The sequence below is a fragment of the Balaenoptera ricei genome, chromosome 3 (assembly GCF_028023285.1).
Source record: "Balaenoptera ricei isolate mBalRic1 chromosome 3, mBalRic1.hap2, whole genome shotgun sequence".
NCBI classification, from domain to species: Eukaryota; Metazoa; Chordata; class Mammalia; order Artiodactyla; family Balaenopteridae; genus Balaenoptera; species Balaenoptera ricei.
Genome location: NC_082641.1, coordinates 151772632 through 151789736, shown reverse-complemented (window position 1 = coordinate 151789736; position 17105 = coordinate 151772632). Strand labels below are relative to the sequence as shown.

At 37.0% G+C, this 17105-nt stretch overlaps 2 protein-coding genes across 4 annotated transcripts in view; one reads left to right on the top strand and one right to left on the bottom strand.

The window, feature by feature from the left end:
• CREBRF (CREB3 regulatory factor) overlaps positions 1–17105 on the bottom strand; it is a 71947-nt gene that overhangs the window by 7060 nt on the left and 47782 nt on the right. For 2 of the 3 annotated variants that reach the window (XM_059917686.1, XM_059917688.1), the window contains exons 8-9: positions 8594–8716; positions 1216–2628 (exon numbers count right to left, since the gene is read on the bottom strand). In XM_059917686.1, the coding sequence (XP_059773669.1) occupies positions 2513–2628; positions 8594–8716 (239 nt within the window). In that variant the 3' untranslated portion in view covers positions 1216–2512. Of the gene's footprint in view, positions 1–1215; positions 2629–8593; positions 8717–17105 lie in introns of those variants that run through there. The other variant, XM_059917687.1, reaches the window with a different exon arrangement.
• LOC132363925 (small ribosomal subunit protein uS12-like) lies at positions 16332–16840 on the top strand. The gene has a single exon (XM_059919645.1). It carries the CDS (start codon positions 16351–16353, stop codon positions 16780–16782), a length of 432 nt encoding a protein of 143 aa, XP_059775628.1. The 5' UTR covers positions 16332–16350; the 3' UTR covers positions 16783–16840.

Sequence of the window (17105 nt, the reverse complement as noted above, 5' to 3'; positions counted from 1 at the left end):
ACAGATTCAAAGTCTTTTTTTGAAATGCAAGACCAAAAAATCAAATTCTGGTTTGCAGACAAGAAAAAGGTATAAAAAACCAGAATTCCTAACAGAGCAGCTAGAAAGGGGCAATTTTATAAACCTCATCATGCTGAATCTCTATCATGAAATGATTTTCACCTGATTGCAAAACTGCCATATTTTGGAACATGTTTCAATTTCCCAGACACATTCTGTCAAAACTTCATATACCTCCAAGTTACAAACCTGTGCTTTGCCTTCTCTCACCTAAAAATGAAAAACTTTACACAATAAACTTACATTCTATTAAACCATTAGATCTAAGCTTATCTGTTTAGTGTGAATGCACTAACCAGGTACATTTCCACCAAGCACACAGGGTAATCTTGTGCATCACAGTTCAGCTAAGGTGTTAAGACAATCCTTCTTGGAGTTTCTTTTTCATGTCAAAGAAGCATGAAAGCAACATTGCTCACTTGTTACTGTGTGTTTTAGAATCAAACCTTTATAAGCTATAGCTTCATATGCTATCACTTACAAATGGGAAAGTGTGGTGGGGAGGGAGAAAGTAACAGAAAAGGAAACACACTGTATAGACAAAATATAATTAAAAATAAATTCTCCAAGGGGTAATGGAGAAATAGTTGGAGAAATAGATACTTTCCCAGCAGCTAGGTCGGAAATTTTTGGTATTTTTTTTTCTGGCTAAATAGGATTTTTTTTAAGGTATAATTTTTAAGCTACCAGTTTTCAGAGTTCAAAACACAAGATTTGAAAATAAAACAGTAAGAGAGACAGGACGGAAAGATCTGTAGGGAAGGTTTATAACGTTGCCTTGACATAAGAAATTTCTCATCAAGAGGTAAAGCTTTAACATAGTTAAAACACTGACTAATGAAGCTGTTTTATGTGAACAAAAAAGAGCACCTAAAAACTAAATGTGTTAATATTTCTCAGTTCTAGAAACTATAGAAGAAGAATAAGTCACATGTTAAGTTTGAAGAAGCTAGTTTGAAAATACCTGTACAAAAATATAAAAATCTATAAATCTTTGTTTTTGTTTTAAGCTTGTGTTGATCTTTGAAAATATTACATGCACAATAATACATCAACTGGAAAAGTGGCAACTAAAGAATTAGATATATTTAGCTTTTTTCTGTCTTTACATATATATATACATAATACAATAAAAATAATCTGTATTTTGGTTGTTTGGTGGAAGTATTCTACAATAAGCTAAATAAACTTTTTAATTTTCAAGGTCAAAAACTATTTTACCAATAGCTTACTAAAATGAAATATATTAAAATTTCCTACAATAAGTGCAGAAATAAAAAGACTTATAGACACCTAAATGGCCACCAACTTATCTACTATGGAAGCGAACTAGAGGAACAGCAAAATAATATCTGTATGTGTGGATGCTCCTTCTGTAGATAATTGGACCCAAACAGAAATAAAATTCACAGTTCAGTAAGATCCCTAACCCTGACCTTTTCGTTTTTCTTTTTTTTCTCCTTTTTTTCATACATTCATACAGTATCATGTAAGCTGTGCAAAACTTTACTTAGACTGGCAGTATGCCATATCAGTTGCATTTGTCTTTGGTACAAAAAATAAAACAATCGCAATAATGTGCAAGTATTTGTCTTCTTCCGGTCAAGTACCGAAATATGAGTTTTCTAGAGCCATCTTTTTTTTGTTTGTTTTTTTGTTTTGTTTTTTATACAATACACAGACTCTGTGGCATATATCTACATTTCAACATAGTCCTATATACATTCAAAAAATTTGAAAAAGAGTTGGAACAAAAAAACATTTAAACCCCATAATTTTTCCATCTATATATCTTGTTTTTCCTCATTAGGGTTTTCATCATACAAAATATTACCAGTTTTATAGTTTCCCCAAAATACAAGGCACAAAGAATATGCTTTTTTTTCTTACTTGCACAGACATTATATATATATATTTATATATATATTTATATATACCATATTGAGCTCGGAAAATGAACATCTAATATGGCACATGGGCATGAGTGCTGGGTTGTGCCATGTACAAGTGAGATTAATGGTTGTGGAAAATTAGAACAAAAAGCAATAATTCTAAAAACAATCTAAACTGACTGTTTAAAAAAATGCTTCCTCAATTTTTTTGTGTGGCTCAGAGCATAAACCTGCCACAATATTTGGCATTTACTATTATCTTCACTCTTTCAAAATGTTTTGATTTAACAGATTTTGCAATCTGTATCTAAACATCTACTTAAATGTATGAGTTTCAATTCTGATGCCAGTAGCAGTTTTAACCAACGGTTTATGCTCTGAAAATGTAATAATCAAGTATTTTGGATCATGCTTCACTTATGCTACTTAGTTCTTAAAACAATGTAACCTAATTGTAAATGTTTACATAATGCTAAACTGACATGCAAAACAGAATGAAAATTTACAATGAACAACGTGACAAACACAGACATTTCTGACCAGTGGTCCAATGAGGCTGATTACACTTTTGATGTTGGTATCCTTAGTCCTACAAGGCCTCCAGTGGGATTGCCTTCCGCAGTTTTCTCTAACACTTGGTTAACAAATTCTGAGGTTTGCCCAGCAACTGGGAGACCTGAAGAAAAGAATAATAGGCACACTTAGACACATATGAAGGTGAGGAGTAGGAAAATCTGAGGGTCAGGGGTGACTCTCAGCTAGACACTGGTCCCAGATGAGTGTTCTGCCGTTTGCTACTGCAGCCCAGAAAATAATTCTACCCACCATAATTAAAGCCTACAAGATTAGAAGGATCAAACCACCAGTCTCTTCCAACTGCTCCAACCTCACTACATCCCATGGATGGGCTTCACCCACATGACTGAAAATATATACCTGAAGCATGTTTTCATTCATTTTTATAATGACTGTATCAATTTTACGTTCCTTTTTCTTCATTTTAAAAAAAAGTGGATAAATAAGCAAACTTGGAAGAGAAGAAGGAAAGGTGGGAGACACTGCAGGTATGTTGATTTTTTCATCTTCCTCATCCTCTATAGCTGAGGTCAAAGATATTTGATATATTGATTTTACGTAACAGAGATGTACGTGTTTTAAATGTAATATAAAAATGAGCAATTAAAGGGGATGGAAGCAGAAAAATACTATGCAGTAATTGCTCATAAGAAGTTAAAAGATACTGTAAAAAACACAGAACTGACACCACCTTAACCATGTGATCAAAATCAGCCTGACCAATAATGGGACAAACTGATACTGTTTCTTGACTGACATAATGAGAAGGATATATAACCTACAATGTATTCTTGCCAAGAAAATTTAACTGTATCTAATCACAGTTCAGTAAGATCCCTAACAGATGAATTCAAATGTTGGGACATTTACCTGGATTTTTTATGGAAGAAAAAAAGCCTGGGAGACTGATCTAGATTAAAGGAGACAAAAAAAAAAAAAAAAGACACAACTAAATGCAACTCATGATCCTTAATTGGATCAAAAACAAACAAAAAGGTTATAAAGGACATTACTGAGACAACTGGGGAAATTTAAATATGGACTCCATATAGATGTCATATCAATGGAAGTTATACCAGTATTGTGTCTAAGTAAGAAAGTGTCCTTGTTCTTGAGAAATACATGCTGAAGTAGTAGTTATGGATGAAGAATCATAAGTTTATAAGTTACCCACAAATATTTAGGGAAAAAAATGTACATAGAGGCAGAAATAAAGCAAATGCAGCAAAATGTTAACAGCTGGTGAATCTAGCGGAATGACACGGAGGTGTTCACTGGACTATTTCTTTCTACTTTTCTTGTAGGATTGATATCTTAAATGAAAAGTTGAGAAAAAAATTAAGTATACATGTTATTAGCTAAAAAGTGAACCTGCAAGACAAAAATGTAGAGCTTGAAAATAATCAGAGGACACATACAAAATGAAACTATAATAATAATGGATCATACAGTGAATGACATGAAAGGCAAGAAAGCCATATGAACAGATCCTAACAGCTCTTTTGACAACAGAAATAAAACCAAACATACATCAATAAATAAAAATGAGCTGGGACTTCCTTGGTGACACAGTGGTTAAGAAGCCACCTGCCGGGCTTCCCTGGTGGTGCAGTGGTTGAGAATCCACCTGCCAATGCACGGGACATGGGTTCGAGCCCTGGTCCGGGAAGATCCCACATGCTGCAGGGCAACTAAGCCCGTGCGCCGCAACTACTGAGCCTGCGCTCTAGAGCCCGCAAGCTACACCTACCAAGCCCGTGAGCCACAACTACTGAAGCCCACGGGCCCTAGAGCCCGTGCACCACAACTACTGAGCCCGAGCTCTAGAGCCTGCGAGCCACAACTACTGAGCCTGTGCACCACAACTACTGAAGCCCGTGAGCCTAGAGCCCGTGCTCCGCAGCAAGAGAAGCCACCGCAAATGGAGAAAGCCCGCACACAGCAATGAAGACCCAAAGCAGCCAAAAAAAAGATAAAATAAAAGTGAGCTAAACTCATCCATTAAAGAAAAACTCCTAGACTGACTAATAAAGAAAATCAAACTACAAGTTACATATAAAAATCTAGGAGTGAATTTTATGGTATGCAAATCGAAATTAAATTTAAATTTTAATCTAATTAAGATCTTTTAAAAAGAGATGTATCTCATATAAAGTAATTCAGAAAGACTGAAAATAAAAGGGAAGGCTACCAAGCAAAGATAAATAATAAGAAAGCTACATTCATGAACTGTAAGATCAGACAAGATTGAATTCAGGGAAAAAGCTGTAAACAAGACAAAAGATGTGTACTTCTTGATGATAAAGACTATAATCCATAATGAAGGGGATGTAACGTACAGCATGGTGACTGTAGTTAACAATACTGTACTGCATATTTGAAAGTAGGTAGGAGAGAGGATCTTAAAAGGTCTCATCACAAGAAAAAAATATTTTGTAACTATGTATATTGACGGATGCTAACTGGACTTATTGTGGTGATCATTTTGCAATATATAGCAGTATCAAATCAGTACATTATACACCTGAAACTAATATAATGTTATGTCAATCACACCTCAAAAAAAATTAGAAACAAAATGAAAAAATTAACTCCTGAAATTAAAACAAATCTAAAAGGAATATAAGAGCCACAAATAAACACAACAGATAACGCATTTAAGAGAAACAGCAGTGAAAAGGGAAAGAATTTTAAAATAAGAAAGAAATTAAGAGATTTTTTTTTTTTAATTTGAGAAAAAGCGAATATACTTCAGAAAATACTGAAGATAGGCAAAGAAGAGCCAACCCACAAATAGTAAGAGTCCCCAAAGAAGAAAACCAAAGCAAGGGAACAAATCAAATATTAAAAACATATGGACTTCCCTGGTGGCACAGTGGTTAAGAATCTGCCTGCCAATGCAGGGGACACGGGTTCGAGCCCTGGTCCGGGAAGATCCCACATGCCGCGGAGCAACTAAGCCCGTGCGCCACAACTACTGAGCCTGCACTCCAGAGCCCGCGAGCCACAACTCCTGAAGCCCAGGCGCCTAAAGCCTGTGCTCTGCAACAAGAGAAGCTACCGCGATGAGAAGCCCGCGCACCGCAACAAAGAGTAGCCCCCGCTCGCTGCAACTAGAGAAAGCCTGCACACAGCAGCAAAGACCCAACGCAGCCAAAAATAAATCAATTAAAGAAATTTTAAAAATAAATAAATAAATAAAAATAAAATAAAAAGATCTGAAGCTACTTACTGAAAGAGCACAGAGTGTATATGAGAATATAAACCTAAAATGGCCAACTCCAAGACATGGTCTAGTAAAATTACTAGGATTTAAAGAAAAAGAAAAAAATCCTGTTGACATCTGGGCAAAAATAGCAAACGGCATAAGGGAAAAAATTAGGCAATTATTAGCTTTTCAACAGCAACACTTTATGCCAGAATAAAAATGGAGAAACATATTTAAAATACTCAAGGCAGGAAAATGTGAGTCAAGGATTGTATCTGGTAAAACTGACAATCAGGCACAAAGGGAAAACACAAACTTACCAATATATAAGACCTTTAAGTTAAAAAATAAAAAGGCAGGAAGAATTCTTTCTTACAACATTAAATTCCTCTCTCTACCTAACAAAGGAAGACAATGTAGAAATAAAATCCGTTTAAGGAAAAAAATTCAAATGTTTACGACGTAATATGGTAACATCAACAACTAATACTAAGTATTATTGAGCATTTGTGTTCAGCACTATGCTAAGTGCTTTACACGCACTCTTTCCATTTAATCCACACAACTGTCCACATTTTATATTACAGATGAATAAAATAAGGTTGAGGGAAGTGAAGTTACTCCCCTAGGGTCCTCAGGTAGTAAGTGGCAGGGCCAGGACTTGAATCTAGAACTGATTTCAAATATTCTGATTTTAACCATTATGCTAAATGAGCTTTTGTTTTTTGAAAACATATCTTAATTTTTGCACATGCAGTGGGTATTGCTAGAGCCACAGAGAAACCACTAGCATTTTGTATGTAAAAAGATAGGAAACAAGGCATGCGGAACCTAAAGTACCTTAAGATAAAGAAAATGTTTTAAGAATGAAGATAAATGCTCAAAAGAATCAAATGTTACACAGAATGTCAAGAAAAATAAATTCTCAAGTAAGTCTACTGGATGAGGCAATTAGTGGGCCACTTGGGAACTATACAGTTCAGAAACTATCTAGAGATGAGTGTCAGATGACAGGGCCAAGTGATGATACATGGGTATAGTGCAAGCACTTGCAACTAGCAGAACTTACTTCTAGCTCCTAGTCCTGCCACTCGCTGGCTGTAGGACTTGTGGCAAGTTACTTAATACCTTGTTGGGCTTCCAATTCCTCATCTGTAAAACCAGGATAATAATACCTCCTTCACAGAACTGTGGAAGTGAATCACTAAACAACCTGAGTAGACAGATCCTGGATCATAGTAAGTACTATATAAATGCCAGCTGTTTATCCCTTCCTAGACAAAGGAATTCTTTTTTCTCATCTCTTAATCTCTCTTTTAGATCTTCTCCTTTGGCCTTTAAACATGAAAGTTGTCAAATTTCATGAAATTGTTGGGTTAAAATCTATATGCATTGCTAATTTTACTAATGATTCCAAATTGCCCTACAGAAACACTAGTATATTTTACATTCAGTATGAACACAACGCTGACAAGAGAAATTAATAAGTCATTTCAAAAACCATAAGAAACTTACTAAGTGCATGGAAGCATTAAATGTGTATTTATTTTCAATTAAAGAAAATGCAATGATTTGGGTAGCAGATTTGGTATACAGGAGCATTTCTGTGTAAGTAAAAATAAAATATTCTTGCTCTCTCTACTGCATCTAAGCATCTTGATTTCTTCATAGCAGTTACCACAATGTTATTATTATTATTTTTGGTTTTCTATTCTTTGCTTTCCATTTTTAGACTACAAGCATCTAAGAAGAGTAGTAAACAAGTCTCTACTTAACCCCTGTATCCCCCAACACCTGGCAACATAGTAGGCATTGAAAAAATTTTGTGGAATGAATGAATTTATAATAAGTGGAAGTCAGAAAAACTGTCTTAACAAATTCTAAGATATTTACAATTAAAAAATTTTTTTAAAGTATAGTGTTTGGCACTCTAAAATTCAGGTAAATAACTAATTAATGATTGAAAAGTAAGCTCTAATTCTTTTAAGTGACCTGATTCAATATACAGTCAGCATCCTGGGGAAAAATGAACTGGAAGAAAATTCTCAGGTAAGTGAAATTTACTACTCTACGCAACGACTATGTAAGAACCAGTTTTTAAGAGACAGTCCTAGAATAAAAACTGTTAAACAAAGAACATATAATATAGCTGAAACAATTTTATGATGCTTCAGGGTTTTCACGGCTTGTGTTATGCTGTAATGCCCTTGGGATGCTACTGATCATAGGGTGATTTGCTCCTATGGCAGCCAAGCTCCTGGGGCCTCTAGGGTTTGCATGTCTTTGTCTACATTAGCTACCTCTACCCTCCCTGTCAGGTATCACTCTGCCTGACTTCTGGATGCCTGCCTCTCTCTTCCTCCCCATGTGGTATAATCTGTTCAGGGATGGAAAACCAGATAATCAAGTCTGTTAGAATCCTGTGAAAGAGTAAAACAAATAGGTAAGAACCTCTATTGAAGTATATACCGCAGGCTTGACAAGGTCAGGGATCTTCATTTTCCCCACAGAAGGTTAAAGTTGCTAAAAGTTTACCTTTCCTAAGTGTTAAAATAGTTCAGTGATGAAGTCTAAATAATAAATTGGGGGGCAGCGCAACGCTCACCTGCCCACTTGTAAGCCTAGTAAGCGTCCTAATAAATCATTTCTTGTCTATCAATCAATCAATCAATCGTGGTAACCAGGAGAACATGTTTATGAATGCTAACTCTCAAAAGACAAATCTTCTCATAAAGGGAGGTAACTACAATGAGAGCACTTGAGTTTTTCCTTAAAAGAATTTTGAATATTCCCTTGAATCATATACCTTACACTGTACGTTATTATTTGTTATTAGTTTATCCAGTATTCTTCTTACCAAGAGTATCTTTAATGAGGATTTCAAGCTTCTGTCCCATGTTGGGTCCTCTCTCCTCTCTTGGATTCTGTACTCGGTTTACAATCTCTTGCTTGATGGAGTTGATTACAAACAATAAATTATCTGTAAGATAGAACAGGACAGTTGGAGCATGTCATTAACATGGAAGAATTTACTTTTAATTATGTAATAACAGATACTCAATTAAAAATGAAGAACAGGCCTTCCCTGGTGGCGCAGTGGTTAAGAATCTGCCTGCCAATGCAGGGGACACGGGTTCGAGCCCTGGTCTGGGAAGATCCCACATGCCGCGGAGCAGCTGAGCCCGTGAGCCACAATTACTGAGCCTGTGCGTCTAGAGCCTGTGCTCCGCAACAAGAGAGGCCGCGATAGTGAGAGGCCCGCACACCGCGATGAAGACTGGCCCCCACTTGCCACAACTAGAGAAAGCCCTCGCACAGAAATGAAGACCCAACACAGCCATAAAAAAAAAAAAAAAAAGACTGCCTGTTAAAAAAATAAAAAAATAAAAATTGTTGATGATTTAAAAAAAAAAAAAAAAGAAGAACATATAAGAAAACATTAAGCAGTGATGGTTGTAAGCTTTCTTATCCAAAGAGACTAATAATCAAATGATGTGCCACTTCTGATAACAGACTGTAGACATGTATCAGTGTCTACTATCTTGTAAGCAATTTGCCCTACTTGTCTTCACAGCTATGACAGTGCCTGGTATACTGACTCATAGGGTCTTAGTAAATGTTTATTAAATAAATCGAACAAAGCCCTTCAAAGACAAAGCTTTAAAAACAAATTTCCCGGGCTTCCCCAGTGGCGCAGTGGTTAAGAATCCTCCTGCCAATGCAGGGGACATGGGTTCGAGCCCTGGTCCGGGAAGATCCCACATGCCGCGGAGCAACTAAGCCCATGCGCCGCAACTACTGAGCCTGCGCTCTACAGCCCACGTGCCTAGAGCCCACGCTCCACAACAAGAGAAGCCACCACAATGAGAAACCTGTGCACCGCAAACGAAGTGTAGCCCCCCTCACCGCAACTAAAGAAAGCCCGTGCACAGCAACAAAGACCCAACGCAGCCAAAAATAAAATAAATAAAATAAATAAATTAAAAAAACAACAACAACAAATTTCCCCACCTTAAGAAGCTTTAAAAAAAAAAGAGCAAAGTTAACCAAAAGTAAATAAGGAGGGAAATAATAAAGAGCAGAAATCAATAAAACAGAACACAAACACACAACAGAGAAAGTTAACAAAGCCAAAAGCTGGTTCTTTGAAAAATATCAACAAACTTGATACCCACTCCCACCCTCATCCCCATTCCCAGCTAGACTGCTTGATCACCTCCACCTAGAATGAAAAAGGGGTTATCACTTCAGAATACAGCCATTAAAAAGGATAATAAGAAAATGCTACGCTAACAAATTCAAAAACTTGGATGAAATGGACAAATTTATTGAAAATACCACTTAACAAGAAGAAATGGAAAATCTGAACAGCTCATTTCTAATAAAGGAATTGAATTTATCAAAAAGTATTCCCCAAAGAAAACACAGAGGGCTTTAATGGAAAATTCTATCAAATGCACAATGAAGAAATAAAATTAATTTCATCAAACTTTCAAAAAAAAGGAAGAAAGATGGCTGAATTCATTCTCTAAGGCTAGTATCCTAAAATACCAAAACCGGACAAAGACATTACAAAAAAAGAAAATCACAGACTAATATCCCTCTTGAATATAAATATAAAAATCCTTGACAAAATATAACAACAGAATCCAACTTAAAATATCAGAATAGAATCTTACAAAATATTTTCAATAGACTCTAATATAAAAAGGAAAATACATCATAACCAAATAGAGTTTATTCCAAGAATGCAAGGTTGGTTTAATAAAAAATTAGTTAATATAATTCACCATATTAACAGGGGAATATGTGATACATTACCAGAATAAAGGAGAACAATGTGATTGTTCCAATAAATGCAAAAAAAAAAAAAAGGAAAGAAAATGACAGTATTCAATATCTATTCATGATAAATGAAACTAGGAAAAGAAGGAAACTTACTCAAAATAATAGAGAGCATCTCATCTACAAAAAAGCCTACAGCTAATATCAACTTAAAGGTCAAAGTTTCCCCTGCAAACAAGGCAGTCACCACTTCTATTCAAATGTCTTAGACATTGCAACAAGGCAAGAAAAAGATTTAAAAGGCATAAAGATCAGAAGGGAATAAATAAAGCCATTTCTATTTGCAGATGATGACTGCTTAAATAGAAAATTCCAGGGCATCTACTGGAGTATCTACTACTGGAACTAATAAATTTAGCAAGAAAATAAGGTATAAGAGTAATACACAAAAATTCATTTTATATACTACCAAGAAAGAATTTGAAATTTCAAAAATGAGTCCATTTACAACAGCACCAAAAAATATAAAATACTTAGAAATAAATCTAACAGAAGATGTTCAAGCACTCTACATTGAAAACTATAAAACAAGTCAGAGAGATATTAAAGAAGACCTAACTAGATGGAAAGAGAAACCAGGTTCATGGATAGGAAGCCTCCATTTTGTTAAGATGATAATTCTCTCCAAATTGATCTACAGATTCAAAGCAATTCCAATCAAAATTTCAAGAAACTTTTTTTGTAAAAAGTGATAAACTGATTCCAAAATTTATATGGTCATGCAAAGGACCTAGAATAGCCAAAACAACTTTGAAAGAACAATATGAGAATACTAACAAGGACTAACACTGCCTGACTTTCACAGTCTACTATACAACTACAGTAAGACACTGCATATTCACATAAAGATAGACAAATAGATCAATGGAACAGAATACAGGGTCCAGAAGTAGACCCATACATATAGGATCAACTGATCTGATAAAGGTGCAAAAACAATTCAATGGGGAAAGGAAAGTTCTTTCAATGACTGGTGCTTGATCAACTGGATATTCATATGGGGAAAAAAATTCAACTCTTAGCCTACACCATACATAAAAATTAACCTGAAAAAGATCTCATAAACTTAACTGTAAAACCTAAAACTATATAAATCCTAGGAGAAAATATACAAGAAAATACAATTTTTGGAGTTGGCAAAGTTTCTAATTAGAACACACAAAAATATAAAATATAAAAGGAAAGACTGGGCTTCCCTGGTGGCACAGTGGTTGAGAATCTGCCTGCCAATGCAGGGGACACGGGTTCGAGCCCTGGTCTGGGAAGATCCCACATGCCACGGAGCAACCGGGCCCGTGAGCCACAATTACTGAGCCTGCGCGTCTGGAGCCTGTGCTCCGCAACAAGAGAGGCCACGATAGTGAGAGGCCCGTGCACCGCGATGAAGAGTGGCCCCCGCTTGCCACAACTAGAGAAAGCCCTCGCACAGAAACGAAGACCCAACACAGCCATAAATAAATAAATAAATAAATTTAAAAAAAAAAAGGAAAGACTGACAAATTGGACTTCAACAAAATTGAACATTTTTGCTCTTTGGAAGATGTCAGTGAGAAAACAAAAAGGAAATCCAAAGACTAGTATAAAATATTTTCAATACATATATCAGACAAAGAGCCTGTATCTAGAATAAAGAACTTTTAGATGACAAAATTTTTAAATGGCAAAATATTTTAATAGACACTTCACATATACACACAAAGTGTATGAATAGCCAGTAAGTACAGTAAAGATGTTCAACATCATTAATCAAAGAAATACAAATTAAGACCACAATGAGATACTGCCACATACCACCCATTAGGTTGGTTAAAAGTAAGAAGATTGACCTTGCCAAGCGTTGGCAAGGATATGGACCAACTAGAACCCTCATACACTGTTTTTGAGAATGTAAAATGGTACAGCTACTTGGAAAACAGTTTGGCGGTTTCCTATACAGTTACTCGTAGGTATTTAACCAAGAGAGATTAAAATATATGTCCACCCAAACACTTGTACAGAAATAATCACAGCAGCTCTGTTACAGCAAAAGCAAACAACCCAAGTATCCATCAATAGGTGAATGGATAAAGAAACTGCAATATATCTAACACAATGGAATACTACTCAGCAATGAAAAGGATTTAACTATTGATATAGATGACGTGGAGAAATTTTAAAATAATTATTCACAGTGAAAGTAGCCAGGCAAAAAAAGAGAATGTATGGTAGGATTCCATTAATATAAAATTTTGAAAATGTAAACTAATCTACAGTGACAGAAAGCAGATCGGGGCTACTAAGGGATAGGAATGGAGGGAGGGTTAGCTTACAAAGGGGCACTATGACACTTTTGGAGGTGATCAAAGTGTTCATTATCTTGATTGGTTTCACATGTATATACATATGTCCAAACTAACCGAATAATACTCTTTAAATATGTAGAGTTACTGTACTTCAATTATACCTCAATAAAGTTGCAGGGGGGAACACATCTCCAATTTCAACACACAGGATTCCTATGGTCTGAAATAAATCTCTACTACTTCAGACACTGATTTGAAATCAGTGATGTGTTATTCCTAACCTTGTAACACTTAGAAGAGACCAATCTAGACTAATATTGAAGAGGGAAGTCAGAAATAACTGGGGGTGGGGGGGTGGGGAGGCAGTTTAAAACTACATGCAGGGACAATATATATAAAACGTGTCACTAAACAAGGAAAGCACAGCTGACTCCCTAAATCACATGAAACAAGAAATTTACGCTTCTTCTCAAATAACTGAGAGAGAACACCATTTACTCAAATATAAGTAAGGACATTTACATGCAGGCTGGACTTCTGAGAAGCAATGAGGTTCCCCCATCTTCAACAGGTAAAGTAAATCAGGTCACTTTTAAAAAGAAAGAAAAAAAAAAACCCACTGTAAAATCAAAACTGAAACAGAGCAGAACAGCTCTTCTCAACCTGGGCAGTGTCCATGCCAGGCCAGTGTGGGGAGGGAGGGCAGAGGTGAAGGGTTATAACAACATCAAAAACTTCTGGGTGAGGAAGCGGAGGCATCTGGCTCAGAAAGTGAGGCCAAGCCTTAAATCTCTAACAGATCCCTCCTGTTTTGATTCCATGTTCATCCAAGAATCTTCCAGTTTTAATTTTCTCATGTAGCTTGCTTAGGTATAAAATATGTCAATCAGGACGAACGTCAATCCTCTTAGTAGCTTTACTTTTCATTCTGAGTCAAGAAATCTACATTTGACTCACGGAGCAGCTTCTTGCGAGCTTTGGTAGAAGGAATCAATAGGAGGAGGAGGTTCGGTAGGATAGGATGGGATGAGTAGCACAGTCCTGGGCCCTGAAGCTAGTCCTTGGAACGGTGCTAGCTGATGACAAATTTAAAAGGATAAGGACAACAGAGTACATTTTTCATAAAGCTAACTTTACTCTGAAATTATGCCTGTCTCAATTTTCTAATGCTAAAATATTCTTCCTTGTATGAAATGACAGCAATTGTAGATGATGTTCCTTTTAATGTCCTCATGTGGCAAAATATAAAGTTGGCAACACTATGGTTCCCAAGTCCCAAAATCTTTTTCTGATGTCACCGATTTGTAAATCACAAATTCTAGAAACCATTGGGTCAATAGATAGGTAACGGATAAAAGTGTTCCACAAAGCAGTCACAGAGTGACTCCCAGATATTTAGAGGAATCAAGGGCACCATTCCCTTGAGAGATGTATCAGAAACTCCGGGAAGAACTTTCAAACTACATGTGGCAAACTACACAGGAGCATCTCATTGCTTCTGAGATGTCTTCTAAACCAATAGTCGAAGCCGCTCTTCCCCAGACTGGAGAAGAGAAGCTAGTAAGACAGAAGTGGAAGAGAAATAAATGAATGAGAAGATCCTTTTCCTCCATGCTAATTGAGAAGAAAATGCTACCTCTTAAAGACAGGCCTTCAAATGTAAAACAGATAGCTAGTGGGAAGCAGCCACATAGCACAGGGAGATCGGCTCGGTACTTTGTGACCACCTAGAGGGGTGGGATAGGGAGGGTGGGAGGGAGACGCAAGAGGGAGGAGGAGATATGGGGATGTGTGTATGTGTATAGCTGATTCACTTTGTTGTAAAGCAGAAACTGACACACTATTGTGAAGCAATTATACTCCAATAAAGATGTTAAAAAAATAAATAAATAAAAAATAAAGACAGGCCTTTTCCTACATGAAAATATCTAGAGGCTTTAAGCTAGCTTTGGAAACAAGAAACATTTAAGGCCATCAAAAACTCAATTTGAGATAGAACAACACATTCAGAAATACACATATTCCTGGCCCTTACCAATTCCCCAATTGTTCCACACCCCAGAATATATTTACATCACAGACAGAGCAGCATGTGTGCGTGCGCATGCATGTACATACATACAAATGCAAAAATACATGGCCACACAGATGTACATCATTATGGATAAATTTATTAACTGAACAACACACAGATATATGCCTACATGTGTCCAGAGAAAAAGAGACCAGAAGTCTCCCAGGAGCCCACCACATTTCCCTGCAGTGTGAGTCAGCTGGGTTCTAAAATGAAGTATGAATGTCCATGACATTGCAATCAAATATATACTCACAGAGCTCAAGGTCAAAATGCTTCAATAAGCAAGAACGAATAATAGGAAAATGCGCAGATCTCCATTCCAACAAACCAACTATTGTTTTACCTAATTCATCTACCTTGATTAGAATTCCTGTGTGGTCATTAATAAATAAAACCATCAGTTCCTTTCACAAGTTGTAAGCATCACAGTTGGAAATCCTCTTTCTGTCCTCACAAATGGAAACAAGATAACCAAGATAAAGGATTAAGAAAAAACTCCACAACATTTATTGAGCACTTATGTGCCAGACATCATGCTGGACTTAAGAAAACCTCTGGAAACAAATAATAATTGATCATTTAGCCACTGTTCCACTTTCAGATACGATTTAGCCCAAGAGCAACACAGTGAAGAGGACAATTTTAGAAACAAAGGAACATATGAGCTCTTATGCTACCAGGCTTAAGGAAGTGTAACAGAGCAAGGGGGAAAGAAGGGGTGGTTCTTATTAAGAAGATCTTCTTATTAAGAGATCTTCTTATTAAGAAGATCAAAGGCAGAGCTTTCCAACCCACTAGTTCGCTGTAGAAGGGTTCCAGGTGTATGATCGTCTCAGCCCAAAAGGGCCTCCTCCCATCAGAAGCCTACTCTGTTATACTCCAGGATGCCTTAGAGATGATAGTTTTCTGCATGTGCCATGATGTGAAAGATTGGGAAGCACTGATCTAAACCAACGGTTCCCAAATATGTACTAGGATGGTTGCATAAGAGTAATCTGGGGTAGGTGCTTCCCGGTGGCGCAGTGGTTAAGAATCCGCCTGCCAATGCAGGGGACACGGGTTCGAGCCCTGGTCTGGGAAGATCCCACATGCCGTGGAGCAACTAAGCCCGTGCGCCACAAATAGTGAGCCTGCGGGCTAGAGCCCGTGAGTCACAACTACTGTGCCTGCATGCTACAGCTACTGAAGCCTGCGTACCTAGAGCCTGTGCTCCGCAACAAGAGAAGCCACCACAATGAGAAGCCCGCATACCGCAGCAAAGAGTGGTCCCCGCTCGCCGCAACTAGAGAAAGCCCATGTGCAGCAACGAAGACCCAAAACGCAGCCAAAAATAAATAAATTAAAAAAAAAAAAAAAGAGTAATCTGGGGTAATGTTAAAAATACGGGCTCAGGCCCGTGGCGCCGGCAGGATGGGCAAGTGTCGCGGTCTTCGTACTGCCAGGAAGCTCCGTAGCCACCGACGAGACCAAAAGTGGCGTGATAAACAGTACAAGAAAGCCCATTTGGGCACAGCCCTGAAGGCCAACCCTTTTGGAGGTGCTTCTCATGCCAAGGGAATTGTGCTTGAAAAAGTAGGGGTTGAAGCCAAACAGCCAAATTCTGCCATCAGGAAGTGTGTCAGGGTTCAACTAATCAAGAATGGCAAAAAAATCACCGCCTTTGTACCCAATGATGGTTGTTTGAATTTTATTGAGGAAAATGATGAAGTTCTGGTTGCTGGATTTGGTCGCAAAGGTCATGCTGTTGGTGACATTCCTGGAGTCCGCTTTAAGGTTGTCAAAGTAGCCAATGTCTCTCTTTTGGCCTTATACAAAGGCAAGAAGGAAAGACCAAGATCATAAGTTTTGATGATGAAAGCAGGATAGTAATAAATTTCCATATGCCAAAAAAAAAAAAAAATACGGATTCCTGGGTTCTACTTGCATAGATTACAGTTCAGAGTATCTGGGAGAAGCCTAGAAATCTACAGTTTAACATGTACACACACACGATTCTAATGAACAATCACATTTGTAAAACATGTTTCTAAACTATCCACTCAAAGGTTAAAATATATATTAGTTAATAAAATTGGCTAACCCAGCACACAACTGTAAAATGGAAGTCAGAGATTAACATGGTCACAAGAGGTGAGCTCTTTAGGATAGAGGTGAGATTTGGCTTG

Bases quoted from the DNA above. Each gene is read 5' to 3' on its own strand.
- LOC132363925 (XM_059919645.1), top strand. From the start codon at position 16,351: ATGGGCAAGTGTCGCGGTCTTCGTACTGCCAGGAAGCTCCGTAGCCAC.